At 44.5% G+C, this 27670-nt stretch overlaps 1 protein-coding gene across 10 annotated transcripts in view; it reads right to left on the bottom strand.

Annotated features, from left to right (window-relative positions):
* Nucleotides 1-27670, bottom strand: part of gse1b (Gse1 coiled-coil protein b) — a 602615-nt gene that overhangs the window by 50137 nt on the left and 524808 nt on the right. For all 10 annotated transcript variants that reach the window (XM_043706595.1, XM_043706596.1, XM_043706598.1 and 7 more), the window contains 5 exons: nucleotides 24386-24552; nucleotides 22060-22254; nucleotides 18314-18493; nucleotides 14804-15129; nucleotides 12245-12560 (listed from right to left, as the gene is read on the bottom strand). In XM_043706595.1, coding sequence (XP_043562530.1) covers nucleotides 12245-12560; nucleotides 14804-15129; nucleotides 18314-18493; nucleotides 22060-22254; nucleotides 24386-24552 — 1184 coding nt within the window. The remainder of the gene's footprint in view (nucleotides 1-12244; nucleotides 12561-14803; nucleotides 15130-18313; nucleotides 18494-22059; nucleotides 22255-24385; nucleotides 24553-27670) is intronic.

Raw genomic sequence — 27670 nt, 5'->3', positions numbered from 1 at the left:
GCTGCTGTTTTCTATCTCTCAATTAACACACAGAGAACTAAGCAAATGTTTCCCATGACAAATTTTAAAGACACTTGCATCAAAAAAAATCTGACAACTTGGTCAATGAGAAACCGGTTTCTCTTCTTGTGTTGAAGTACATGACTGGGCGTGTCATAAGACTTGGCAAATCCCCTGAAAAATGAACCCAGCAACAACTTTATCCAGTTGGGATGACTTGTGGAAATTAAAACTGGAAAAGAGGATTTGACAGGAAAGCTTTCAGAAACCAAAATGTTGAAATCTGTGTTGGAAAGGGAAGACTTTCTGCAGTTCTAACCCAACGTGAAATAACTATGGTACAGTGGCTTTGAAGATATCTTGACTCTCAAAGGGATATTACTACTGTCCATTATAATTGACTTACATAAATTAGATAATTATATAATCCCTACAGTGTGGAAACAGGTCCTTTGGCCCAACAAGTCCACACCGACTTCAGGAACCATTCCTGAGGAAGGGTTATACCCAAATTGTTGACTTCTCCACCTTCAGATGCCACCTGGCTTGCTGTGTTCTTCCAGCTTCCTGATTGTCTACTTTGGATTCCAGCATCTGCAGTTTCTTTATGTCTCTATACAAATTTAAGTTGTCATTGGTGGGACACAAGCTCCACTTTAAGGCACCCCAAGCATGTTCGAACTTCCATTGCTCATTCCCACCACTATCCAGTCACTTACAACATATAAGTGAAGGCTGCGAGATACAGAGTGCCACTCCAGAGACTAGAGTACACTCCCAGTGCAGCACTGAGGGAGTGGAGCACTGTCAGAGCTGCTGACCTTGGATAGCAGGTTAAACTGAAACCCACTTGATCTCCCTGGTGGATGGAAATGATCCTTGTGCCACTATTCTGAAGAACAACAGGCAAGTTCTGCCAAGTGGCTATCCTTCAGCTGAAGTCACTAAAATAGTCCATCTGTGCCCTTTCAGTTTGCTGTTTGCAAGAGCTTAAATGCAATCAATGCTTTGGGATGGGCTGAGATTGTCACAACATTAAAAGAAGTCCTTTTTTTATAAAGGCTACATTTGATCATGTATTTGTGTTGGGGTGGCTGACTCCCAATGCAGTCACAGCAGGCACACCTATTGTGGGCTCCTTCTTCCTGCTAAACAATCAATGACCCAATACTGGCATGTCTAAGGACATTTGAACATCAGGTGCGATCTTGCTTGTGACTCCTAGTATAATAAACCAGCTTGCCATTTTGGCTCACATATTGGGAAGGACTAACAGGCAGAAAAGAGTGGGGATAAATGAATGCTATTCTGATTGGTGTGACAATGCTGCTCCTTTAACAAGGTTATGCTATCCTTGGCTTTATCTTCAGAGAGGTCATAAAAGACACACACCGCGAAACGTCTGAGGTTGAAGGGTTTTAGGGTCAGTTTGATTATAACTAACAGATACTGCCTCAGTCAGAAGGCTTTCAAGTTAAAATAAACACAGTTGTACAATGAAAGGGGAGTGGCTAGTTCTCCCAGCTCAGCTTTTCTCTGGCTTGGTTTGGTTTTTAGCCTTAGAATTGGAAAGAAAGCAGGTTCATGCTGGTACTCTCTCTCTCAGACTTCTCTCCTGGAAGAACCTGTATTTGATTTTACCTTTATTGTCAAGGGATGTTTATGGGGATTGTTGCAAGTATTTGGAACCGCACCGTAAAGGTGGGATGAGCTGTTGGGTTTTCAGATAAGTTAAGGTTTTCGGTTTTCTGTTCTTTTTTGTTTGTGTTTCATTCGGTAATCTTGTAAATAAATTCTGTTTTGTTTAAAACTAAGTGGTTTGACCAGGGACATTTCTCCTGGAGTATCCAAGCTACATCTGTTTAAAGCAAGTAGTAAAGTTGGGGTTTGGGCTACCTTTTAAAAATGTTTTGAAGGGGTTTGGCCTGGTCTGTAATATTGGCAATCAGTATTCTAGTAGTGTGCTTCAGGGATCAGTGTGGGACTGCAATTATTCACAATTTATACAGATGTACATAGATAATTTGGAGTTAGAACCATGTGTAGTGTGTCAAAGTTTGCAGATGACACTAAGACAAAAGGCATAGCAAAATGTGCAAAGGACTGCGATACCTTACAGATGAACATAGATACTTTAAGTAAGTGTGTAAAGGTGTGGCAGATGGAATACAATGTTAATAAATGTGAAGTCATCCATTTTGGTAGGAGTAACAGTAAAAAGGACTATTACTTAAATGGTAAAACGTTGCAGCATGCTGCTATGCAGAGGGACCTGGGTGTTCTTATGATGAATCACAGAAGGTTGGTCTGTAGGTACAAGGGGTAATTGGGAAGGCAAATGGAATTTTGTCCTTCATTGCTAAAGGGATTGAGTTTAAAAGCAGGGACGTTATGTTGCAGCTGTACAGGGTGCTGGTGAAGCCACACCTGGAAGACTGTGTACAGTTTTGGTCTCCTTACTACAGAAAGGATGTACTGGCACTAGATGGGGTGCAGAGGAGGTTCGCTAGGTTGATGCCGGAGTTGAGGGTGTTGGCTATGAGGTGAGACTGAGCTGACTGGGATTATGTTCACTGGAATTTCGAAGAATGAGGGGGGATCTTATAGAGACATATCAAATTATGAAGGGAACAGATAAGATAGACATAGAGAGGATGTTTTCACTGGCAGGTGAAACTAGGACAAGAGGGCATAGCTTCAAAATTAGGGGGAGCAGGTTTAGGACTGAATTGAGAAAGAATTTCTTCACCCAGTGGGTTGTGAATCAGTGGAATTCCCTGCCCAGTGAAGTAGTTGACACTACTTCAGTAAATGTTTTTAAAGCTAAGATAGATAATTTCTTGAACAATAAAGGAATTAAGGGTTATGATGAGAGGGCGGGTAAGTGGAGCTGAGGCCATGAAAAGATCAGCCATGATCTTATTGAATGGTGGTGTAGCCTCAAAGGGTCAGATGGCTGACTCCTGCTTCTAGTTCTTACGTTCTAAGGAATGCTTGGGTTAGACACCATAGCCTGTGTCCATGGGGCCAGCGACTGAGAGACACAGAATAATGGGGAATGGATATAGATGGACAACTTGAGGATTAAAAAAAAGGAGGGAAAGTTAGATTAAAAGTGATGTAAAATAAAGGGCAATCAGGGATGGGCAATAAACGGTGGTCTCACCAGTGATGCCCACATCCCATGAAAAGATTTTTTAAAAGTTTATTTAAATCAAGGCAAGGCAACATGATGGTTCAGTGGTTAGCACTGCTGCCTCACAACACCAGGGACCCTGGTTCGACACCACCCTCGGGCAACTGTCTGTGTGGAGTTTGTACATTGTCCCCATGTCTGCGTGGGTTTCCTCCCACAGTCCAAAGACATGCAGGCTAATTGAATTAGCCATGGGAAATGCAGGGTTACAAGAATAAAGTAGGGGCTGGGTCTGGGTGGGATGCTGGTCAGAGGATCAATGTGGACTTGATGGGCTGAATGGCCTGCTTCCACACTGTCTGGATTTTATGAAGCACTGGAAGACAATCAAGAGCAGCTAAAGAGAACTGTACACAATCAATCAGTCTGAAAGGAATAAAGATTGAAAGATGCTGTACACAGTTACCAAGATGCAACTCTATTTTGTGAGGAGGGCTGATACACCTAGCTTTCCTCTGCATTGTGTAAGCAGATTAGATTCATCAACTCAATTGCATCCAGTGTATATTATTCTTCCATCACCATTTAATGTAAGCAGACAGTTGCAAAAAGGCTTTTATTTTTGTTCTGAAGAATGCAATTATCAGCCAGCCTTAGATAGATGAAGCAGGATTATCACTCGCTTCCTGAACACGAGTTGGGTATTATTATTCTAATAATGAGAAATCACCTAAATGCCTCAAAAGCAGCTGAGAGAATTGGGGGGTGGGGGTGTAAACGGGTGGGCACTTGGGTTAGTCTGAAGCTTTGAATCACACATGTATCTCCTCCAAACACATATTGAGAATAAAGTGGGAATCATAGATCCCTGCCCCGATCACACCTGATTAGTCTGCTAAGCTGAGAGAGATAGTAAAATCCCCGACAATAATAAATCATCAGAGCAGGAGGCAGCCTGTGTGAGCAATGCTTAATCATCCGGCAATGGACTGAACAAACAGGCGTCAGAAAATTTTTTTCCCCACTGCAACCCCTGTGGCTTCAGGATGTGAATACAATTACCTTTTCAGTCTCGCTCATAGTTGTGTCAATACAGAGAGAGAGAGAGAGAGAGGAAGAGTGTAATTGTAATACAGCAGCTTGCAAATTATGGTGACCTCTGCTTTCCATAAAGTGTCATATAATTATCAGTGTGGTTATCTACATATAATTTGTCATCCAACATACTGTTAAAAACCCAATTTAACTGTAATCTCAGCCAGTGTATGGCTCTGCTCTATCGCCTGCTCTATGCATATGAGTCCATTATCCATGAGCACTGAATCGTTGGACTGTCATGGCACATCGACAGATCTTTTGAATATATGGCAGTCTTGGTAGGATTGGAATGTTTTAATTCGGCAATGAAGCAAGTCAAAGTGAGGATATTGCAACAATATGACGACAATATTGTCGGAAGCTTCTTGCCACTTGACTGACTTGCTCAGCATTTCACAAGCTAGGGGAGCCCCCAGCATTCGAACATAGTTCATCATGGACATGTCTATAACAACAACTTATGTTGTCTAGCACCTTTAATGTATTAAAATATTTCAGCATGCTTCACAGGAGAATTATGAAACTAAAGGTGACATCTTGTCACACAAGGTGAAACGATCATTTGAAAGCAACAGGAGTGATGTTGTGAAACCTGATAGGGTGCAGAAAAGATTTACAAGGATATTACTGGGGTTGGAGGATTTGAGCCACAGGGAGAAGCTGAATAGGCTGGGGCTGGTTCCCCTGAAGCACTGGAGGCTGAGGGTGACCTTATAGAGGTTTATAAAATCATGAGGGACATGGATAGGGTGAATAGTAAAGGTCTTTTCCCCAGGGTGAGGGAGTTCAGAACTAAAAGGTATGGGTTTAAGGTGAGAGGGGAAAGATTTAAAAGGGACCTAAAGGGAAAAATTTTCACGTAGAGGATGGTGCGTGTATGGAATGAAATGCCAGAGGAAGTGACGGAGGCTGGTATAATTACAGCATTTAAAAGGCATCTGAATGGGTATATGAATTGGAAGTGGTAAGAGGGATATGTGCCAAATGACGGCAAATGGGACGAGATGAATTTATGATATCTGGTTGGGATGGACAAGTTGGACAAAGAGTCTGTTTCCATGCTGTACATCTCTACGACTCTGCGTGTGAACATGGGGCGGCACGGTGGCTCAGTGGTTAGCACTGCTGCCTCACAGCGCCAGGGACCCAGGTTCAATTCCAGCCTCGGGTGACTGTCCTTGTGGAGTTTGCACATTCTCCTCGTGTCTGCGTGGGTTTCCTCCGGATGCTCCGGTTTCCTCCCACAGTCCAAAGATATGCAGGCCAGGTGAATTGGCCATGCTAAATTGTTCATAGTGTTACGTGCATCATTCAGAGGGAAATGGGTCTGGGAGGGTTACTCTTTGAAGGGATGGTGTGGACTTGTTGGGTTGAAGGGCCTGTTTCCACACTGTAGGGAATCTAATTTAATGCACTTGGTGGGGGGGGTAGCGAAGCAAAGGCTTACACTGTGAATTGTACGATCCTGCAAAGTACAGAACATCAGAGGGATGTGTGTGCACAGAACCCCAAAGGTAGCAGGGTAGGTATATCAGTTAGTTAAGGATATATGGGATAGTTCCCTTTATTAGCAGAGGCACAGAATAAAAAAGCAAGAAGATAATGCTGGAACTGTATAAAACACTGGCTAGGCCAAAACTGGAATAGTGCATGCAGTTGTGGTCACTGCAATATACGTAGGATGTGATTACACTAGAGAGTGTGCAGAGAAGATTTGCCAGGATGTTGCCTAGGTTGGAGGGTCTGAGCTATGAGGTAAGGTTATGGAGGCTGGGGTTGATTTCTTTGGTTGAGGGGGGGATATGATAGCAGTGTATGAGATTATAAGGACAACGTTAAAAATCACACAACAACAGGTTATAGTCCAACAGGTTTAACTGGAAGTACTAGCGTTGTAAGGGGCATAGATAAGATGGATAAAACAAGGCATTTTTCCATTCGAATGGAAGGGTCAATAACCAGGTGCAGAGATTTAAGAGATAGAGGGTAAGACGAGAGGTGAAGAGGCTTTCTTTTGCCTTGAGGTTGGATTGAATTTGGAATTTGTTGCCTGAAAGGGAAGTTGAGTAAGAAATTCTCCTAACATTTAAGCAGTTGCTAGAAATTCATTGCCATTGCCTCCAAGGCTACGGGCCAAATGCTGGAAAGCAGGATTAGCGCAAGTGAGGGCTTTGTTGACAGGCCTGGATACAGTGGGCTGAATGGCCTTCTTCTGTGCTATAAACATGAGAGTTCTTCTCAGAATTTGGAATCTACTGAGGCTGGGGAATTTGGGATTCAAATTAGGGATATGCAAGAGGTTGTAATTGGATCAGTGTAGACATCACAAAGTAACCTGAGGCTGCAAGAGGTTATGAAGGTATGAGGCCATCAAGAGATTTTAAAACAAGGATAAGCATTTTAAGCAGTTTAACCAAGCAACTACCTGACCAGGAAGCAATGAAAGACAGCGAGAACAAAGGTTCTTGTGGCAGAGTGGTAGTGCCTGTATATCTGGGCTGGGATACCCAGGTTCAAGGTCCTCTCCTGCTCCAGAGAAGTGTAAAAATATCTCTGAACAGAGTAGAAAAGAAAAAGACAATGAGAACAGGGGTTGTGGGTGAATGGGACCTGGTGAGAGATAAGGCTCTCGTAGCAGAGTTTACAGAGTACAGAATATGGGAGGCCAATCAGGAGTGTGCTGACATCACTGTGAAAGCAAACACTGGAAGGTAAAAACACCCACAAGAGGGCATCGGTTCCAATTTCAACATTGGAATAATAGTAGTTATCAGCATTGCTCTGGTCTAAGCAGGAAGTAATCAAAGAGATTGAATAGATATTCCACAACACCAGGTTATAGTCCAACTGGTGTATTTGGAAGCAGGAGCTTTCGAAGCACTGTTCCTTCAGCACTCTGAAAGCTAGTGCTTCCAAATATAACCTGGTGTAGTGTGATTTTTAACTTTGTCCACCCCAGTCCAACACTGGCACCGTCACATCATGAATAGATCCTCACCTTTATCATCTGGGAATGGAATTCAGAGCAACGGAGTCTGACACTGAGGAGGGACATCAGGAAATGCTTTTGGACACAAGAGCTTGGGAAAATCGGTAATTTATTACACCCTCTCCCCACAACCTCCCAAAGGTTGTGGATGCTGGGGGCCAGTAGAAATTTTCAAGATTTATGTTGAGTAAAATTTCAGTTCCAAAGGTCGAAAAGATACAGGTTGGCCATAATCCAGTTGACTGGTAGGACGGGTGCAGCAGGCTGAATGTACTGTCACGTAATCCTGGCTGGTTTCCCATCCCCCTTCAGGAGTATTGAGACAAATGGTGCACCCGTATTATTGGATTGATTGAAACTGCTGATCTAGCAAAAGGAAAGTGGTCTCCCAGTGTCTGTGGCTTTGCTGCCAATGGCCCCTTGCATGTATTAAAAAAAAACTGTCCCGTGTCCCCACAAAAGAATTAAAACAAGACTTATTTTTGTACACTCACAGGATGTGGGCATCTCTGTCCATCCCAGAGGGAAATTATGAGTCAGCAACATTGCTGTGGGTCTGGAGTCCCATGTAGGTCAGACCAGGTAAGGATGACAGATTCCTTCCCTGAAGGAAATTAATGAATCAATTTCCTGACATAAACAACAAATTCATGGTCATTATTAGACTCTTAATTCCAGATTCTTTTATTGAATTCAAATTTGAATCCAGGTCCCCAGAACATTTGCTGAATTTCTGGATTAATAGTCCAGCGATGATACCACTCGGCCATTGCCTTCCCTTATTTCCTATGGCCTGCACTAGTTTCATGGAATGGAGGTGCCTGTGTTGGGCTGGGGTGTTCAAACCTCAGAGATAGGAGATTTCACATTTGCAATCATGACTTCTCCCATGTCACTATCCAGTGAATCCAATAATCAGTTGGATTCCTTACCATGTCGGTCATTGTACCAAAATCAAAGTTGTCTCCAGCCAGTGGCTGAAGGTATGCTGCCTTAACAGCCTTTTTAAAATAAAATGGCTTCACCATTAAAATCAGGTGAGACATAAGGTTTAAGTTCTCTTTTGTTTAACTACTCATCCTCCTCTGTGTGCTAGAAGCAAGCGTATCTCCTGTTTAGCAGAGCATCAATCCAAGACTGTCAATCCTCATGGTTTGAGAACTCACTTTTAAAAACCTTCAGCCTTTGACAGCAGCCTTTCATTGATTTTGTTGTAAATTCCTGAACAAATCTGGTAGGCGCTGCTTCCTTCTATTGTATTTTAAGAATCAAAAATGATGAGGCCATTCAGTCTATTGTGTCTGTGTCAGCTCATTGAAGGAGCTATCCAGTTAGTTTTAGCTGACTTGCTCTAACGCCTTTAGCCCAGCAAAGTTTTCCCCTTGCAAGTATTTATCTAATGTCCTCCTGAAAGTTACCATTGAATCTGCTCACACTGCCCTTTCAGTGTCATAACTTATTTATATTGAAAAAATTCCATTTCCCCTCCTGTCTTTTGACAACTGCCTGAAATGTCTCTCTTCTGATTCTCCACCCTCACTGTGAGGCAAAGCAATTTTATCCCAGAAAAACCTGTCAAAATATTCAACACCTCTAATAAGGCCCCTCAGAATTGCCTTAAACACTGCAAAACTACGGCATAGTTAAGTAGCAGGAGGTTGCACACCAGATTTTCTGTTTTTGGCAGGAGGGGGTGGGAGGCACTTTGGAACTTTTCCTCTCATTGAAAGACAGATACCAACAAGTTGCCACACCTGACTGTCCATTCTGAGCTTCTACAATACAGCAAATCCACATTCACTTGAATGGCTGATTTATGCACAAACACAACAGCAAAACATCACAATCCTTTGTCAAGCATTATCCAGTGGAAATCTGTAAGAATTAAAAGCAGGAATAGGCCATTTGGCCCCTCAAGCCTACTTCCCCAGTTGATAAGGTCATGGCTGGCTTGATTATGGTCTCAAATTCCAATTTCCTGCCTATCCCAGAAAACCTTGAACTCCCTTGTTAAACAAGAATCTATTTCTACCTTAAAAATATTCAATGAACCCACCTGCACTTCTCTCTGACAAAGAAAATTCTAAAGACCTAGGACCCTCTGGAGAGAAAAATATATTTCTCCTCATTTGAGTTTTAAATTAGAGACCCCTTATGTTTAAACGGTAGCCCTAAGATCAAGACTGGTTCGTAAGGAGAAACACCACCAGTTCAGCATCCATGCTGCTGAGTCTCTTCGGGAACTTTCAGTAAGATTGCCACTCACTTATTCAAGCTCCTCCCAACCTGTCCGACCCACCTAAGGTAGCCAATGCTTCAGAGGGCATTATGCGCAGAAAGAAAGAGATTTACAAACTCTTAATCAATACAGGATAATATTGCACAGTGTAGGTAGTAGTTTCTATCTGGATCTGTCTCAATGCAGTGTGACATTGTGCCAAATGGGAAATGGGAATTGATATGGATGATAGAGGCTACAAGGCTGAAAGTACATTCTAAGTCAATAGATTTGTCATGAGCTCACTTTCTAGTGCTATTTCCGCACGTAAGGAATCACAAATTATATGGCAAAATCATTCCAGGTTCACAGGAGATGGATGGATGCAACAAGCTCCTTAAGAGCTGTTTCTGAATGGAGGTGGGGACAGTTAGTTCAGACTTTGGGACTCTCCATGCCATCCCAGGTAGACAGAGTCATGAAAAGCATCCCATGTATTCTTAAAGACGTGGCAACAAAAATACAAGATGCAAAACTGCCATATTTCTCTCATGACCCGTTACTGCCTTTAGCTGTGATGACCTTATGAAAATTTCGTTAACCAGAAAGTTTCCAAGGATTCTGTTTTGCTCTCTGTACACAATTCTGAGAATGGATCCTTTATTCCATCAAACTACTTTTGTTTGGTTAAGTTCAATCTCAAATTCCATGGTTAAAAGATTGTCTGCAAATGTCAATCATTCTGCAATCTGTTAAAGTTGCAAAAATATTCATGCAAATACACAGGCATCTGAACAACTCTCCTTAAATAGCGCTGTTGCTCCAAATGATGCTTCAGTGATTATCAGATGTGAAGACGGATTCCTGGGTTGGCAGGAGAGACCGAATTAGTTAAGACTGTGTTCACAAGAGTTTAGAAAAATGAGGGGAAAATCTCATAGAAACCTACACAATTCTAATAGGTCTAGACAGGGTAAACGCAGGAAAGATGTTCCCGATGACCAAGGAGTCCCGACCTAGGGATCATAATCTGGGGATAAGAGTATGCCAATTAGGACTGAGAATGAGGAGAAATTCCTCCACAAGGGAATTCTCTGTCACCAAAGCAACTGAGACTTAAACATTGACAGTTTTTGAGGAGGAGTTAGATATTGTACTTAGAGCTAAAGGGATCAAAAGTTATGGGGTGAAATATGGATGAGGGGATGGAATTGAATGATCAGCCATGATCATATTGAATAGCTGAGCAGGCTTGAAAGGGCCAAGTCACACAGTCCTGTTGCTATTTTCTAAGGTGACACTGAATGACTGCCATTATTCAATGGGTTTTGGTGGGGGCGCTGTGACTCTAGCCTGCTGGTTCCAGAGACAGTGAGCAGCTGTGATGCCTCACCTCTACAAAGTGCTACTCAGGCACAAGTGGCCATTAAAGATTCCAGGGGTGGAAATCCTACCCAGTGACAGTTGCTCTGGCCAGTCTGAGGCCGGCAACTCTTCCGAATAGCAGCGCCACCTGGAGACATGGTGGCTGCTGCTGGAACCACACTTACTGAAGGTGGCACAGGGCACAGGCAATGGGGAGGGGGAGGGACAGGGGAGGGTTATGGGGGAATGGATGCAGGGATGTCAGAAAGGGCAGAGAGTTGACTCTCAATGAGATAACCATTGCTTTTCAAGTGCTGCGTCTCTTGAAGAGGCCCTGACTGCCTCTGAATGAAGGACCTCCCCTTCATCCCCAACCCTAAGTTGGCCACATGACTTTACCTAATGTGCATCCCACATGTCAATGGCTCCCAGTGGATGTGAGTGAAAGTCTGAATACTGGTTATTATCCGATTACTTAAGGGTCTCAGTTGGCAAATGGATGGGAAGGGTAACCACAGGTCTTTCTAATGGGGCCTGGGATGGGAGTTTACATCAGAGTCCAATAATCATTGTGGCCCTTGGGAGTGGAGGTAAATCCTGCTGTGTCTGGGTTGGGGGTGAGGCAGAGGGCACTGCGACTTGGTTGGGGATAAGTGAGTGAAGGCATGAGGATGCTGTTCTTTGGTTGGCTCAGGCCAGTGGGCACTGTGCCCAGGCATAGAACTGGCACCATGATCTCTGCCCTTGCTTCAGGCCCTGAATTCATTCAGCTGTAATGGGAAGGCAGCGGGTTTCGGATCAGTTACCAGCCTGACTCTTTATGCGCTCTTCCTGCCTTGAGAGAAGTCATAAAATTGCACCTAATGTTTCTGCTAAAGTACAGCGAAGTCTGTCATGTCAAATTCCAACATTTGGTAAGTGCAGGAGTGAAATTTCTTCAAAGACTGGATGGAAGATCCTCCTGGCCACCAGTTAAACTCATTAATTAATTTATTTGAAGTAATCGGGTTAACAAATGAGTTCCAGTGACAAGCGGAGGAATTTAGCATGGATGGGTTAATTATAAACGGTGCTGAGAGCAATTTCCCTCAGCTTGAGAACATGTTCTCCCTCAAGAAACGCATTTCACACCAAGTGGATAATTTGTTCTTTTCCAAACTGACAGGTGGTAAAATGGACCACTGGAAGATCACTGAGTGTAACCATCAAATTCAGGCTGTTTCCCCCTCACAGTTTGAGGAAGACTACACTCTGAAACCAGCTCAATGTCCCAGCACGTTTCCCCCATCAGATCTAATGGATGGGGATCAAGGTGTCAATAAACAGATATCACCCAACCTGATCCTTGGTAAATGCCTGATCGTGGTCAGCAGTCCAACCCATTGATTATTCAGCAGTTTAAAGGGTTTACCCAGACTCTCTTGTCACGCAGTCTCACCTGACAGAGTCCCTGTGCTCCACCTCATTCTGTGAGCCTGGTCGGCCAATGTCCAAGTGCTGCTCAAGTACCTGCTGCCGAAACTCGGACACTTGGTACTGCCGGTCCTCCTTCTCTTGCCGCAGTTGCCGCTGTTTGGCCATCCATTTCTCTTCTTCATTGTTCCTCTGCAGCAGCATGGCTGAGCTGCTTCCGGGTGGGACAAAACTGTTATGGTTGGAGATAAGAGTGGGGACAGAATGGTGCGGGATGGAAGACTGGTGCAGGTTTGGATGGACTGCTTTGGGGCACGTCAGTGCAAAATCCTTGGGCTTATCTGGAAAAGAAAGCAAACCTCTAAGACTGTGGCTCTCTAATGTTACACAACGTCATTACAAATTTAAAATAAAATCTTTCACTGAATTAGGATGCTCCCCATCCATAACTACACTTGAGAAGGTGATGACAAGGCAGTTTTGTGGATCGTGCAACTCATGGAGCAGAGGAAGAGAGAACTATCACTTATTTCTGGTGAGTTGTTGTATTCTGGAATGTACTGCCTGTAAAGGTGGTAGAAGCATATATTACTCTACATGGGTCTGTCACGATGAAGAAAATCATCTTATTGCAGTCATGAACAGTGATGTCTAGAAGGCAGATAGGGATTTTTATTTTTGCTACTCAGGGTAAATGCTGTGTAAATTGCCAGTGTTAATGTTGTATTAATTGTGCTTTGTTAAGGGGAAGGATAAATAGGTGGAAGGTATTGATTAAATATCTTGAGTACATGCAAAAAGGGCTACAGGGACAGTTGGTTGGTAACAGGCACAGCTAATACATAGCTGCATTCTGTAAATAAACCTACTGCCAAGGAAAGGATCAGTGTCATCTTTCATTACCTGGCTTGGATCTGTTTAACACCAAGTGCTGCAGATCTAAGCTTTTTCAAGGCTGCCTATTAAGGTTATAGAACACTGGTAATCAGATTTAGCTGTTGGCAAAAAAAAAGCGACTCAAAAATTTAGCAGACTAGCTTATTTTTTAAAAATGCAGTTACACGTTTCCATGTTCTCCCTGTACAGGGCATATTGAACACTGATGCTCAATTACTGTAGGGTCAACATTAATATGTAACCATTTGGCACACTGGCAGATTGTATGAAATGTTCAATGAATAAAATTTGTCTGCATGAATGGTCCACGTTTGCTTCCAGTTTACTAAATCACAGCATAATAATTTCCTCGCTGCACACACAGATCATACAAATTTTGCCAAAGCAATCACTAAAAAATAAAGTCTTTGTGCTGAGACAAGGGCCTTGCTAAGATAACAATGTGTGTTTGTGCATGCTATTCTGGTGACCTTTGCAAAATGTCAGATCTTGTTGTTGCATTGGGGAGCGAGTAAGCAGCCAAGCACAGAGGTCCCGATACATCTGTAGCTACAGCCATAGCTAATTGCATTACACAGACAGAAGGTTAGATGCTGATCTGAAAGCTAATTGAAGTTGAGACATTTCAAACACTTGGAGATATCTTTGGCTCCCCTTTTTGGTTCAATAGTTTGATTGTCTTTACTCATCTATGTCCAAACACCTGCCAATCAAGGGAAAGACAGACTTGCAGCTTTCATGACCTCAGGCTGTTCAAAAGTGCCAAATGAACACTTTAAGTGCAGTCACTGTTACAAAGTTGGGGAAAGTGACAGTAATTTGCACATAGCAAGCTTCCTAAAGTAGCAATGGGATAATGACCAGATAAGGGAACCAGGAGAAAGGCCCTTTAGTAGTTTTAGCACCACTCTTTAGCAGATGAACTCACTTTAAAATAACTACTTTCTTGCCAATGAATCCATGAAAAGTGAATACGGAGATCTTTCTTTATACGAATGCTTAGGGCACACATTTTGAAGAGCAAAGTGACTTTATTGAAGTTGTAGGAGATTCTGAATGGTCTTGACAAGCTGAATGTGCTAAGGATGTTTCCTTTTGTGGGTGAGTCCTGGACTGTTTAAAGATTAACGGTACCCTGTTTGACCAGAAATTATCTTCCTCTCAGAAATTTACACAACTTTGAACTCTCTGCCTCAGAAGCTGATGGAAGTGGGCCACTGATTTGTGATTCAGAGAGAGGGGGATGGATTTCTGTTTGGCAGCGGAGTCAAGGCTTATTGTGGTGGACAGGATTTGTAATTCAAAACGCAAACACATCAGCCATAACCTTACTGAATAGTACAGCAAGCTCAAGAATGGTCTACTTTCTACTGTGCTCATGCTTGCCAGTTGTTAATGAACCTTTCACAAACACTTGCTCATTGCCATCCTCGGGAAAGCCATTTCAGTAAATTCAGAATGGAGTATTATCTCGGTTGTACCAGAGTGGTCTCAGCAGATTGGCGTACAGAGGTTCCTCTCTTGTAGTGAAGGAACAAGGGTTCAGTGCTGTAGATTTTAAATAGGGGATATAGGCCAGAGAATTCCTACAGCTGTAACCAGGCCAGTTTAAGTGAGTGTTAAGGAATCGGACTCCACTTTATTGCCGGAATATGTTATTCCTTTTTAACTGTGTCATATCAATTACCTGGTCGGTTTGGTGTTAGTCTCTCTGCAGTCTTCACTCTATCGTCCAGCTGTTGGCCTCGCAGACTGTGCAGCTCTGGCATGTGTAAGTAATGGTTTTCCATTGCTTTTGCTGCATTCATTTCCTTTTCCCTGTTCCTTTCCCGATCTCTTTCCATCTCCCGCTCACGCTCCCTCTCTCGCTCCTTCTCTTTCTCTCTTTCCAGCTCCTTCTCCCTCTCTTGCTCGCGTTCCCTCTCCTTCTCGCGCTCTGCTTCCCGTTCCCGCTCCTTTTCCCGCTCTCTCTCCCGTTCTCTTTCTCGACGGATCTCTTCGTCCATTTGGAGCCTGTGAGTGAGGGCATGGATAAATAGAATCATATAATTAATTATAGAAATTGGTGGAATGCCATGAGGGTACGTGCCAAGCAGCTTCCTCTGTTTTCTGCTTTGAGGTGGAGCATTAAAGGGAGATTAGATTAGATTAGATTACAGTGTGGAAACAGGCCCTTCGGCCCAACAAGTCCACACCGACCCGCCGAAGCGAAACCCACCCATATCCCTACATTTACCCCTTACCTAACACTATGGGCAATTTAGCATGGCCAATTCACCTGACCCTGCACATCTTTTGGACTGTGGGAGGAAACCGGAGCACCCGGAGGAAACCCACGCAGACACGGGGAGAACGTGCAAACTCCACACAGTCAGTCGCCTGAGGCGGGAATTGAACCCAGGTCTCTGGCGCTGTGAGGCAGCATGCTAACCACTGTGCCACCGTGCCGCCCAGCTGGACATTATTGTGAGGGGCCGTGAGAGGAATTCCTTTCTCCCAGTGAGGGGTGATGATCTGAAATGCACTGCCTGAAAGGTGGGGGGTGGAAACAGACTGAAGGCTAACACTCAAAGTGACACGGAGACACAGTCAAATTGGTAAGTTTTGCAGGGCTGAGGTGAAAGAGTAGGATGGGTATTGATGGTTTGGACTAACTAGACAGCTCTGTCAAAGACGATGGCCTGACTAGCCTCCCTTCAATGTTGTTAATTCTATGGAACAGGTCCAACTCCCTAAACCATGTTAATCTCAGCCATACAGAGACCTTTTAGTACCACAGCTTGCTCACTGAGACATTGCAAACTGGCAGTGTCCATAACAAAATAATGGCACCCAGAAGAGGATTGGAAAGCAGCAGTCCCCTGAATTGGGTTTTGGTGATACATTGCAGAATCTCCAAGTGGCTGCAGTGTCACCCGGCCTCACAGCTCAGAGGGGACCAGCCGTGGCGGTTTCCTCAATGATCTAAATGTTTTTATTACAGTGTTAAAGTGCAGTTACTATCGAGGCTATTTCTCTAGCATCCAAATAACCAGACTCTCAGAATTCCATTTCCCAACTTGTTAAAGTGGGATTTAAACTCATACCCCTGTGGAACCATGGGTCCAGTCCATCGCTTGGCACTGTTGCAAAAAGCACCAGCTTTGCCGTCATTAGCCATGATTAGCCAGTGAACATCAAAGGAACAAGGTGTCACAATATCAACAGCTGCCATGGCATTTTATTGCACTTAAAAAGCAACATAGAGTGCACTGTCAACAAACTGCACTCAACAAGTTTCCAAGAATATATTTGGGTTATTGGCACTGTAGTGATTCTTTTATTTGGCCAGTAAAAAACAAAAAAAATTAACATTTATATAATGCTTTTCACGGACATCTCGAAGCACTGTATAGCTAATAAAGCACTTTTGGAAGTGTTGTCACTGTTGTGATGTAGGAAATTAAGGGGAGGCAATAGTGATAGTAATCCATACTATTAATCTAGAGACCCAGGGGACCTGCGTTCAAATCCTGCCACGGTGAAATTTTAATTCAACAAAAAATCTGGAATTAAGAGTCTAATGATGTCAATGAAAACTACAGTCAATTGTCAGAAAAAAATACTTGGTTCACTAATGCCTTTTAGGGAAGGAAACTGCTGCCCTTACCTGGTTTTTGTGGTAGGAAACTAGTTTCTGCATATTTTTTTCTTTCATCGTTGGCTCGGCCAGTATTCATTGCCTATCCTGAAGTGGAGAGTGTGTGGGTCTGGACAAACCAACAATGTCCAGATGAAAGAATTAAAAAAAAAACGTGCAGCAGTCAATTTGCTACCATGAATATCGATGTAATAATGACCAGATAACCTGTTTTTGGATATCGATCTAGGGGTATATGGTCACCATGGATAATGCCACTGCTCTTCCTCAAAATGAGATGGAATCATAAAATCCCTAGAGTGTGGAAACAGGACATTTGGCACACCAAGTCCACACCAACCCTCCGAAGAGTAACCCACCCAGACCCATTCCCCTACCCTATTACCCTACGTTTACTCCTAAGTAATGCACCTAACCTGCACATCCCTGAACATTGGATAATTTAGCATGGCTAATTCACCTAACTTCACATCTTTGGATTGTGGGAGGAAACCAGAGCACCCAGAGGAAACCCACACAGACACGGGGAGAATGTGCAAACTCCACACAGACAGTCGCCCGAGGCTGGAATCGAACCCGGGTCCCTGGCGCTGTGAGGCAGCAGTGCTGATCACTGAGCCACCATGCTGCCCACAAATCTTTCACTTGGGCAGGCAAATCTTGCTTCAGTTTAAAGTCTCATCGAGAGGCAGCACCTTTGACAGTGCAGCACACAGTGAGTACTGCAGTGGAGTGTTGGACTGGATTTCTGTGCTTGAGCCCTGAGAGTGGGAATTGAACCCAGAATCTTGCAAGTCAACTTGTTACCAACTGAGCCAGGACTGGCACAGCAAGAAATCCACAGTGTTAAAAGGCAAATTCCACCATAGCAGATTGAGCCCTTGAATTCACATATGCATATGAGAGCATGGAATAAAAATTGAGGAGGAACAGTCACACTGGCATTTTAGGAGAAAGTGAGGTCTGCAGATGCTGGAGATTAGAGCTGAAAATGTGTTGCTGGAAGGATTCCTGAAGAAGGGCTTATGCCCGAAACGTCGATTCTCCTGTTCCCTGGATGCTGCCTGACCTGCTGCGCTGTTCCAGCAACACATTTTCAACACTGGCATTTTAACAAATGAATGGAAATGTGCACCCTATTGACAAACAGCTGAGCGAGAAACAAAAGCAAAAATACCATGGATACTCAAAATTTATGAAATATTAACTGGAAAAACCCAATATAGCAGGCGGTATCTACAATTTCTCAGTCTCTGCCTGATCTAGTGAGCATTTCCAGCTTTCTCTGTTTCCATACTGGCATTAGGAATGGCATTTGATGTTTCGACTGTGGGATACCCCTGCCTGAAACATGAACATCAACCTCGAAAGATGCTTGATGACTTGCTGGGGGAATGGCTTCAACACTTTGTCCTTTTAGTTCAAATTCCAGCATTTTCTGCCTTTCATTATCTTTCCCAGAAAGAAAGTCAGCTGTTTAACCCTGAACTTTTTTCATATATTTCTCATGCTGGTTAAAGCCTGCACGTGGCGTATTGAGGGTAGCTGGAGGTTTACCTCTCTGACAGACGCTCTGACTGTAGGGCAGTCAGTGAAGAATGAGACAGCTCTGCTGGGAACCTCATTCCAGGCAGGTGCAGGTGCATGGCAGAAGGGTGAAGGGGAGGTAGGGAGGCAGGGCTTGCAATCGGGTAGAAAGGTGACCTCAATGCTGAAAGACAGTATGAATCATCCACTCTGCAAACATAAAGAAGAAACAGCACAATCAGTCAAATTCCTTCTTGACAATCTGTTACTCAAACTCACCAGTACAATACACTACTGTCTCATCTCACTGCTATCAGCAGATGGGCCTCGAGTCGCCCAGGGCCCTGAGCTCAGGAATTCCCTCTCTTCACCCATGCCACTCTTTCATCCTTTAAGACGCATCTTTAAAGCTACCCCTTTGACCCCATCCTTTCTTGATATAGTATCACATTCAATGTAATAATCACTACTGTGAAGACATGTTTCATTACTCTGAAGAAATGTATCTGTTGTTGCTGCTGTCGGACTTAAGTTGAGGCCTATTAAGTAGGCTGTGTACTCCTTCACCTCAGTGATGGTGATGTTACTTTTGGTAAGCTCAAGTCATCCATCCTGGGGTGGTACTTGTTGGGTTAAGGACATTTTGCCATGGGGGAGATGGTGTAGTAGTCTGTGTGGAGGACTCATCGATTCTCTCTCTTCAATCACACAGTGGAAGGAATGTCAGCTGAATCAAATCATTTCCATTCTGAACAGTCTGCGCAACATAACTCAGGAACTTGGAAGGGCTTTTCTGGAAGAATGGGCTGAGACATTGCCTCCCACCCTCCTTTTTCACCTTTATTGAGGTCCCTTTAACACTGCTGAAGCACAACACCCATCCCTCTAACCACACTCACAGACACCCACACACACACTCTCTCTCTCTGTGGATCCCTCTCTTGGTGCACATAGACTGGGGAGGAGAGGGGAGGTGACAGGGAATGTGGAGTACTATTCACCAATAAATGTAGACTAAAAAAGACCATCGATCAGAGAATGCCAACACGTGGTTTCCAACTTCCTTGCAATGTGGAGGTTAAGTGTTGCAACAACAGCTACATTTAAGGAGCACCTTTGCTCAGTACAGGATTGACAACTATCAAGAAGAAAGGCTTCAAATGGTGCTTTGCTCCATGAGGTCTGCACTGAAGGAATGCTTATAGAAAGTCTGGACTCAATGAGAGGAAATCTGATCAGCTGCCCATTTTAAAACAAGCTCTCTCAGTATATCAATAAGGTACAGTGGCAGCTAGGTTACAGAATTTTGCCAGCAATATATTGAGAGAAAGTTCAGCCCAAGGACACAGATGGTCTTGTTTATGGTTAGCTCAAAGTTTAACTTTGACAAAGTGGAGAATGTGTTTCACACTTGCGTGATGCCCCTTTCTTGAAGGTAAGACTCTTACCAGCAGTCTAATAACTCATCCTTCAATTGTGGGCACAATGAATGTTGGGAAGCGAGTCGACTTTGGGGATCCTCAAAGAGCCGAATGTTCTTTCATGTATTTTACAAATGATCTTGGTGATGTGCGAGTGTCAATTCACAGAGATAGATGGTGTGGGCGCCCACTGGGGCTGTTTCCTACTCCAAATGATGATTCTGTCAAGCTTGACTGAACCCAAATGTGTTCTGCTTGTTCTCAACTTTCCCACTGCCACGACCCCTCTCCTGCAGCCAGGTTAAAATGCCACTCTCACATTTCAGTGAGCAGAACCTCATCAATTCTCAATGTCTGTTACCAATGGCAACAGGGCTTATTTTTACTGTAATGCAAGGGCAAAAATGAAACAACCTCACTTCACACCTTTTTCATTAAAAAAAACAAGATGCAAGGTCTTCAGATTCCACTTAGACCCCCACTTTCAAAACTTAACTTGGGCATTTCTGTCAAAGAGGAGGGTGGCCTCAACATCAGGTTTCTTCTGTCATTTTGCTGGGGAAAGCAAATCATATTTGTGTTGCCATTGAGTCTTTTGTACGTATATCACTGGTCTCTCGGCCTCTTGCCTCTTCAGTTCCTGTCAACCACTAAATCTGATTTGACTCAAACCTGCCAATATGGACCCCCATTGAGAAAAAGAAATACAAGGAAGTTGGAAGCCAAGTGTTGGCGTTCTTTGATTGATGGTCTTTTTCATTCCACATTTATGGGTGAACAGTACTCCACATTCCCTGTCACCTCCCCCTACAGCTCAGTGGTTATCTGCAATGCTCAGGTGGTTATCTTGGACAAAAGTGAGTACTGCAGATGCTGGAGATCAGAGTAAAGATTAAAAATCACACAACACCAGGTTATAGTCCAACAGGTTTAATTGGAAGCACACTAGCTTTCGGAGCGACACTCCTTCATCAGGTGGGTGTGACACCTACCTAATGAAGGAATGGCACTCCGTTAGCTAGTGTGCTTCCAATTAAACCTTTTGAACTATTAAAAAAAAAGCAAATTACTGCAGATGCTGGAATCTGAAACCAAAAGAGAAAATGCTGGAAAATCTCAGCAGGTCTGGCAGCATCTGTAAGGAGAGAAAAGAGCTGACATTTCGAGTCTAACTGACCTAGCTTTGACAAAGGACTATAACCTGGTGTTGTGTGATTTTTAATTCTGTACACCCCAGTCCAACACCGGCATCTCCAAATCATGACTAGAGTCAAGATTAGAATGGTGCTGGAAAAGCACAGCAGGTCAGACAGCATCCGAAGAGCAGGAAAATCGATGTTTGGAGCAAAAGCCCTTCATCATGCTTGTGTTGAAGTCTACTGTCAGCAGTATTGTATAGAGGTATTACAGCTCAGAGTGATGCTCCCATCAGTGACCCTTCGCTCAGATGGGGATGGGATCTGCCCTCAGCCAGGAGCCACACATGGAGCACATTCCAGGAGCAGTCACTGGATACCAAGAGGAATGATGTTTGGTCCATTCTCTTCTTCATTACTCCAACAGCAACTTAGCAGATTGTCTGGCTGGTCAAGGTTATAGAGCTAACAGAGTGAAGGTGGAAACAATGTGAGGTGGGCGGTTTTAAAATGGAGGCGTTTGTGAATGGGGCATTAGAAGGGGGGTGAGTGAGTGCTGGGGCAATAGCAGACCCGGTCTTGGTGTGCGTTCACATACAGGAAGCAGAGGTTTTGATGAGGTAAACACTGTGGTGGGTGGGAAACAAGAGGTGGGTAAGGATAGCATTGGAATGTTCTCTCTGGAATGACAAAAGCGTAGACAAGCATTTCAATGGCAAATGGACAGGTTTACAGGAATTCTGTCAGATGATGGTAACTCTGCTGGGTCAGGACGATTCCTGGTCCAGCCTCAGACAGCAGCCATGGAGTAGGATGCTAATCGATGCCCTCAGACTTCACAATGCTCAAGTGCAGGAAATAGTAAGCCCAGGAGCAAGACAGTCCTGCTGCTGCCTTCACTCAACACAAACTAGGGAATGGCTGAGCCTTAAGGAGGTAAAAACAATGACTGCAGATGCTGGAAACCAGATTCTGGATCAGTGGTGCTGGAAAAGCACAGCAATTCAGGCAGCATCCGATGGCTGAGCCTTCCTGTGGCATGTCACTGACTCCATTAGCTGCATGACAACCAAATAGCATTGCAGCTTAGGACAATTAACTCTCTGTTTTACCTACCCGTGCATCCCCACATGCGCGCGCACACACACACACACACACACAGACACATCAAAGGAATAGGCCTCAAAATGCACCAACAAAATGAACAGGTCTCTCTTACCGAAAAGCTGGGTGAGGGAATGGGTGATGTGTGAGATAGCTGGAGTGGTAGTAGGCAGTCGCAGCTGCCTCAAGGCCCATTGGCGGCAGCGAAGGCATGCGGAGCTCCTCGCCGGTGTGATACGGCCTGAAGCTGCGGAGATATTCTTCTTGCACGCCCCCTGGTGTGACCACATGAGGAATGGGTCGCTGCAGACTGCGGGGAGTCAAATCAGAACGAGTTTCATTGTCATGCATTAGCATGTGCCCTCCAGAAACAAACACTACCCTTTACCACAACTTTTCTGGAAAATCTGTACTCAAAGTTTAACTCCGGGGGAAGTTTTTTTTAACATTAGAATTTAAATTATTATTTCTTCAGATAACAATCTGATTAAAGAAGTGGGCTTGGCAGAAATGCTTTTAAAGGCCTGAAGTGTAATCAATTTTCAAATATTTGCTTTCAGCACCTTTAAATGCACAATGGAATAAGGTGAATTGGATTTCTGACCTGAAGGCTGATTGGGTGGTTCAGTCGTTAGCCTCACAGTCCAGGAACCAGCACTGGCAAAGGATTGACAAGAGCAGCAGTTTGGAGAGGTATCTTATGTTACTGGGTGTAAGTCATGGGGATGGTGTAGTGCAAGAGTAGGCAATAAAGGCGGACAAAAGAAGACAAGCAACTTGCCTTAATGTCTCAGCATAGAGAAGTCCCATCCCCAGCTGCTTGGGAAATCATCCTCTACAAATGGTCTTTCCTCAAACTGACAGACAACATACAATGATCAACACGGCAATAATCTGGCTGTGCCAGGAGTGCGCCGCTGTGTCTGTGATTGAAGAGACAAGGGGCATGCATTGTTCTGAGGTGAAGGGATTCAGGAGCTGGGTCCATTCCGGGATGTGAAGCTGCAACCCTCCGGGCATACAGTTAAAACTATTCTGGTGAATTTGGGCATTTAATTAGTGAGGGGAAAGGAGTGGCAGTCAAACACTGACGGGGGCAGGGAGTTAATGGGGAAGATGAGGCACAGCTCTAGCCTGACTCAGCAACTGTTTCTCTGGCATCTGTCCAGAAGTGAACAAAATGTTAAGGACATTAATCTCAAAATGAGCCTGGATGAATATGGGGCTGGATCGCAGGATAGGCTAATTTAATGGCTGAGCAACAGGTTTCTGCCAAAACTACAATGTTGAAACAAAGCAGCACATGGCACCATCTGACTGCAGCTGTTCGGATTTACACAGCTCCTTGTGGCTGACTGCCTCCCACCCCCAACCCACCTTGAGAAATCTCAGGACATTTTATTACAATAAATGTGTCCAATTTACAACGCAGGTGACTTCACATTCCTGCTGTTTAAATGCTGGCAGGCGTAGGAACAGAGGGACAGGCCAGTATTCAAGTTGGCTATTCCATTCCTTTTAGTCAGCTGTGTCCCATGGCAACCCGATTTGGGCCCAGATAATCGAGGCCCCGATTTGCAAACATCACAATGGAATAAGAATGGCCACACAAATGACGTTGCACATTTCCTCATGATTTTAGTGCACAGTCGAGTGTCAGTTTAACTTTTTGACCTACTGTTCACCAAACACTCCCCCACCCCCCAAACCCGGCCCCACCCCATTTCTACCCATGGCTTGGTGGTATTATAGCCATACTACTAATTCAGAGACCCAGGTAATGTTCTGGGATCTAGGTTCAAATCCTGCCATGGCAGATGGTGCCATTCAAAACAAAAACCTGAAATTAAGAGTTTAATCAAGACCATTGTCAATTATCATTTGGTCCCTGAAAGAAGGAAACTGCCATCCTTACCTGGTATGGTCTACATGTGACTTCAGACCCACAGCAATGTGGTTGGCTCTCATTTGGGCAATTGTGTTTTGACTTCTTCATTCATGACGTGAGGGTGTCGTTGGCCAGACAGCATTTATTGACCATCCCTAGCTGACCAGGATTTGGTTAAGTGTCAAGCACTTTGCTGTGGGTCTGGAGTCACATGCAGGCCAGACCAGGTAAGGATGCCAGTTTCCTTCCCTAAAGGATATTAGTGAACCAGATGGGTTTTTTTGACAATGGATTTATGGTCATCATTACACTCTTACTTCCAGATATTTACTGGGTTCAAATTTCACCATCTGACATGGCAGGACTCAAAAGCAGGTCCCCAAAACATTATCTGGGTCTCTGGATGAATGGTCTAGTGACAATACCATTGGGCCATTGCTTCCCTGTCATTAGGGATGGGCAATAAAAGCTGGCCTGGCCAGTGATGCCAACATCCTGAGAATTCATTTGTTAAAATTACAAAAAGGTTTCCGTCGCTGCTGCGTTAACTTACTTGAGAGGAGGGAATCGGGAATCCTGAACCACCGTGCTGTGAGTGAGGCCAAACGCATAAGGGGTGCCCAGCAGATGAGACGTGATTGATGGAGCTCCCTTCTCTGACTGGTGCTGTGACTCTGTGTGCATTCGCTCTCTGCTGGGGCCCCTGGACACTGGTTCTGGCTGGAAAGGAGCAAGAAGGAAAAATTAAAGAGCGTTGCCTGCACCTGATTTATGACTCAGTCAGACGTGCAGTGTGAGCCTTCAGAAGGCCCCTCCAACATACCCTTTCCAGGTCTGCCAGAATCTGCTTGAAACTGTTTCTCTTCATCACAGTCAAATTCACAAATGAAATGCTCCACTTTGTAACAATTACTGTGTGGATTCTGCATTCAGATGAACCTTTCAAACCAAAGCCTTGTCTGACCGCCCAGTGAGCAGGGCAACATAGAAGGACGATTTGAAAATGATAAGACTATGATCCTGCATGATGTTTCTTAGGGTGAGTGAGGGTGGAACACAGCACAGTTTTCAGTTACATTTTAATGGGAAGCCTGAGCAGTGAAGAATGATTCTGGAGAGGACAACCTGAAGTATCGCAGTGTTCAATGAATATGGGTCAAGTGCTGGAAGATCGGTCAGTATAGACTCAATTGGCTGAAGTGCCTCTTCCCCACTGTTTGACTTCTCCTTCTGGGAGAAGTGCATCATCTGCCATGGTGGGATTTGAATCCAGATCCCAGAAGGAGGCCAAACAGGAGGAGGGCAAATTTTACACTGGAATAAACCCCCAAAAAAGGGAAGTTCTTTCAATTTTACCACCAACTTATGGTCCAGGAGTGATTCCTTTGGCCATCAAAATGAAACCTTAGGCAGCCCATGCCTCTGGATTCCCTCTCCCTCTCCACTTATTGCTCATTAATCTGTCATGAGGCCTGTTCTCTCAGGCTCCTAGGGCAACACCTCCTGCCACTTGAAGCCTGTTCCCAGCCACTGGGAATCTAAGAGCTCATCATGCAGGATTCAGTCAGTCTATTAGGCCGCAGGTTGTGGTGAGACAAATTTTTCTCCCCCACTGACATTGGCCCATAACTGCAGAACAGGAGTTCAAATTGAGCGTTACATTTCAATACTGGCTTCGGACCACCTCTGCATCGTCCTTATATTCCCCTCCTCGCCACCACTTCTCAAGGGGACAGTCACTCTAATGGAGACCGTCTAACACATTTCCCACCTCTCCCTGACACGAGGCCAGACTGGGAACGTCACGTTCAGCTGTGGCCCTTATCTTTCAGGGAAGAAAAATAAAGGGGTGGCTGCTGAACTTCAGGTAAACAAGTCATGAGAGAAAGAGCAAAATCTTCCTAAGCTACCATTTCACAAAACGAAACCACAGGTCAGCTCTGCCCTGACTCCGCAGGCCTTGCAGTGCTGAGAAGCAACTTTTGAGAAGGGGTAGCGGCTGCAATTTCATAGAAGGGAAGTCACATTTGGTGAACCATTTCCTCTCTCAAGAGATTGCCATGCTCTAGCGGAGGCATGCACGCTGATAATTGCTGACCCCGCCTGACTGCAACGTGCTAACATGTCACATTAAATATCAGTAATGTTATTTCTGAGCTGAGGTGTGGATCCACATCGGATTGAGGCTGGAGAGGTATCAGCCAGGTCAATTTCTCTCTCTCTCTCACTCAAGGAGCCCCATTTTGAAAGGCGGTGAATCTTTCATGCTGCTGGGAGAGAGGCTGCATTCCCCTCCCCCCCCCCCCCCCCGGAACCCTGGGAGCTCGGCCAAGCGTTAAAAGTGATTCAGAAAATGTCAACAGAAGTCAAAATCAAAGTTCAGAGAGCCAGTGCAGACCCACAGCTCTTTTCAATGTCAGGCCACCCGAGGAAAAAAAACAACTCAGGCACTTTCTATTTGCAAAATAGGACTCCAACAGATCAAAGAGGCATCACATGACGGCCCTTGCACTCCACTTTGAAGTAGACAGGCCTTTCTTCAGCAAAAAAAGAATCTAACTGGCCATTAAAATTCTTCTCGGTTCTCTCCCCTCTGCTCCTGAAGACGGTAAACAAAACTTGAATTTCTGTAGCGCCTCAGGATAGAACATAGAACATAGAAGAATACAGCGCAGTACAGGCCCTTTGGCCCTCGATGTTGCGCCGATCCAAGCCCACCTAACCTACACTAGCCCACTATCCTCCATATGCCTATCCAATGCCCGCTTAAATGCCCATAAAGAGAGAGAGTCCACCACTGCTACTGGCAGCGCATTCCATGAACTCACGACTCGCTGAGTAAACACAGCGAGTTCTGGTTTGTTTCACCATATTTCCCACACTACCATGACTTCACCTTATTCACTATTGCTTTGGAATTTCCTGGGATCATGAAAGGTTTTACATAAATGCAATTTTTTTTTTATTGGGCACAATACAGCATGCATGTGTTAGCAATGGACTCATCTCACCTCCACAGCCAGGGTGTTTCGGCAGCATCATTCCAAGCCTGTAAATCACAAGATATCAATGTTTATTCTCAGTCAGGTTTGAACTTGAAGGAGAAAATCTGTTAGTTTATGGAGTCTTGACAACTTGGAAAGTTTATGGCTTCCAGACCAAAATGTAGATATTTTAAGCCAGTGTGATTAGATTAGATTCCCTACAGTGTGGAAACAGGCCCTTCAGCCCAACAAGTCCACACCAAATTTTCCAACCCACCCAGACCCATTCCCCTACTCCCTACGAATGCATCTATCACTATGGGCAATTTAGCATGGCCATTCACCTGACCTTTGGACTGTGGGAGGAAACCCATGCAGACACAGGGAGAATGTGCAAACTCCACACAGACGGTCACCTGAAGCTGGAATCGAACCCGGGTCCCTGGCGCTGCGAGGCAGCAGTGGTAATCACTGAGCCACCGTGCCATAATAATAGCTCAATCCAATGTCGATTTTATTTTGGTGACTGAGAATCCTTCGATCACAGTGGTTTACAGTTTGATTGGCTGCTTATGAAACCGAGGAGAAAGTGAGGGCTGCAGATGCTGGAGATCAGAGCTGAAAATGTATTGCTGGAAAAGCGCAGCAGGTCAGGCAGCATCCAAGGAACAGGAGAATCGACGTTTCAGGCATAAGCCCTTCTTCAGGAATGAGGAAAGTGTGTCCAGCAGGCTAAGATAAAAGGTAGGGAGGAGGGACTTGGGGGAGGGGCGTTGGAAATGCGATAGGTGGAAGACAGGCCGCCTACTTGCGGAATGTTTCAGAGAACACCTCTGGGACACCCGGACCAACCA

This window comes from Chiloscyllium plagiosum, chromosome 17, assembly GCF_004010195.1.
Source record: "Chiloscyllium plagiosum isolate BGI_BamShark_2017 chromosome 17, ASM401019v2, whole genome shotgun sequence".
Lineage (NCBI taxonomy): Eukaryota > Metazoa > Chordata > Chondrichthyes > Orectolobiformes > Hemiscylliidae > Chiloscyllium > Chiloscyllium plagiosum.
This window is presented reverse-complemented; position numbering and strand designations above follow the sequence as displayed.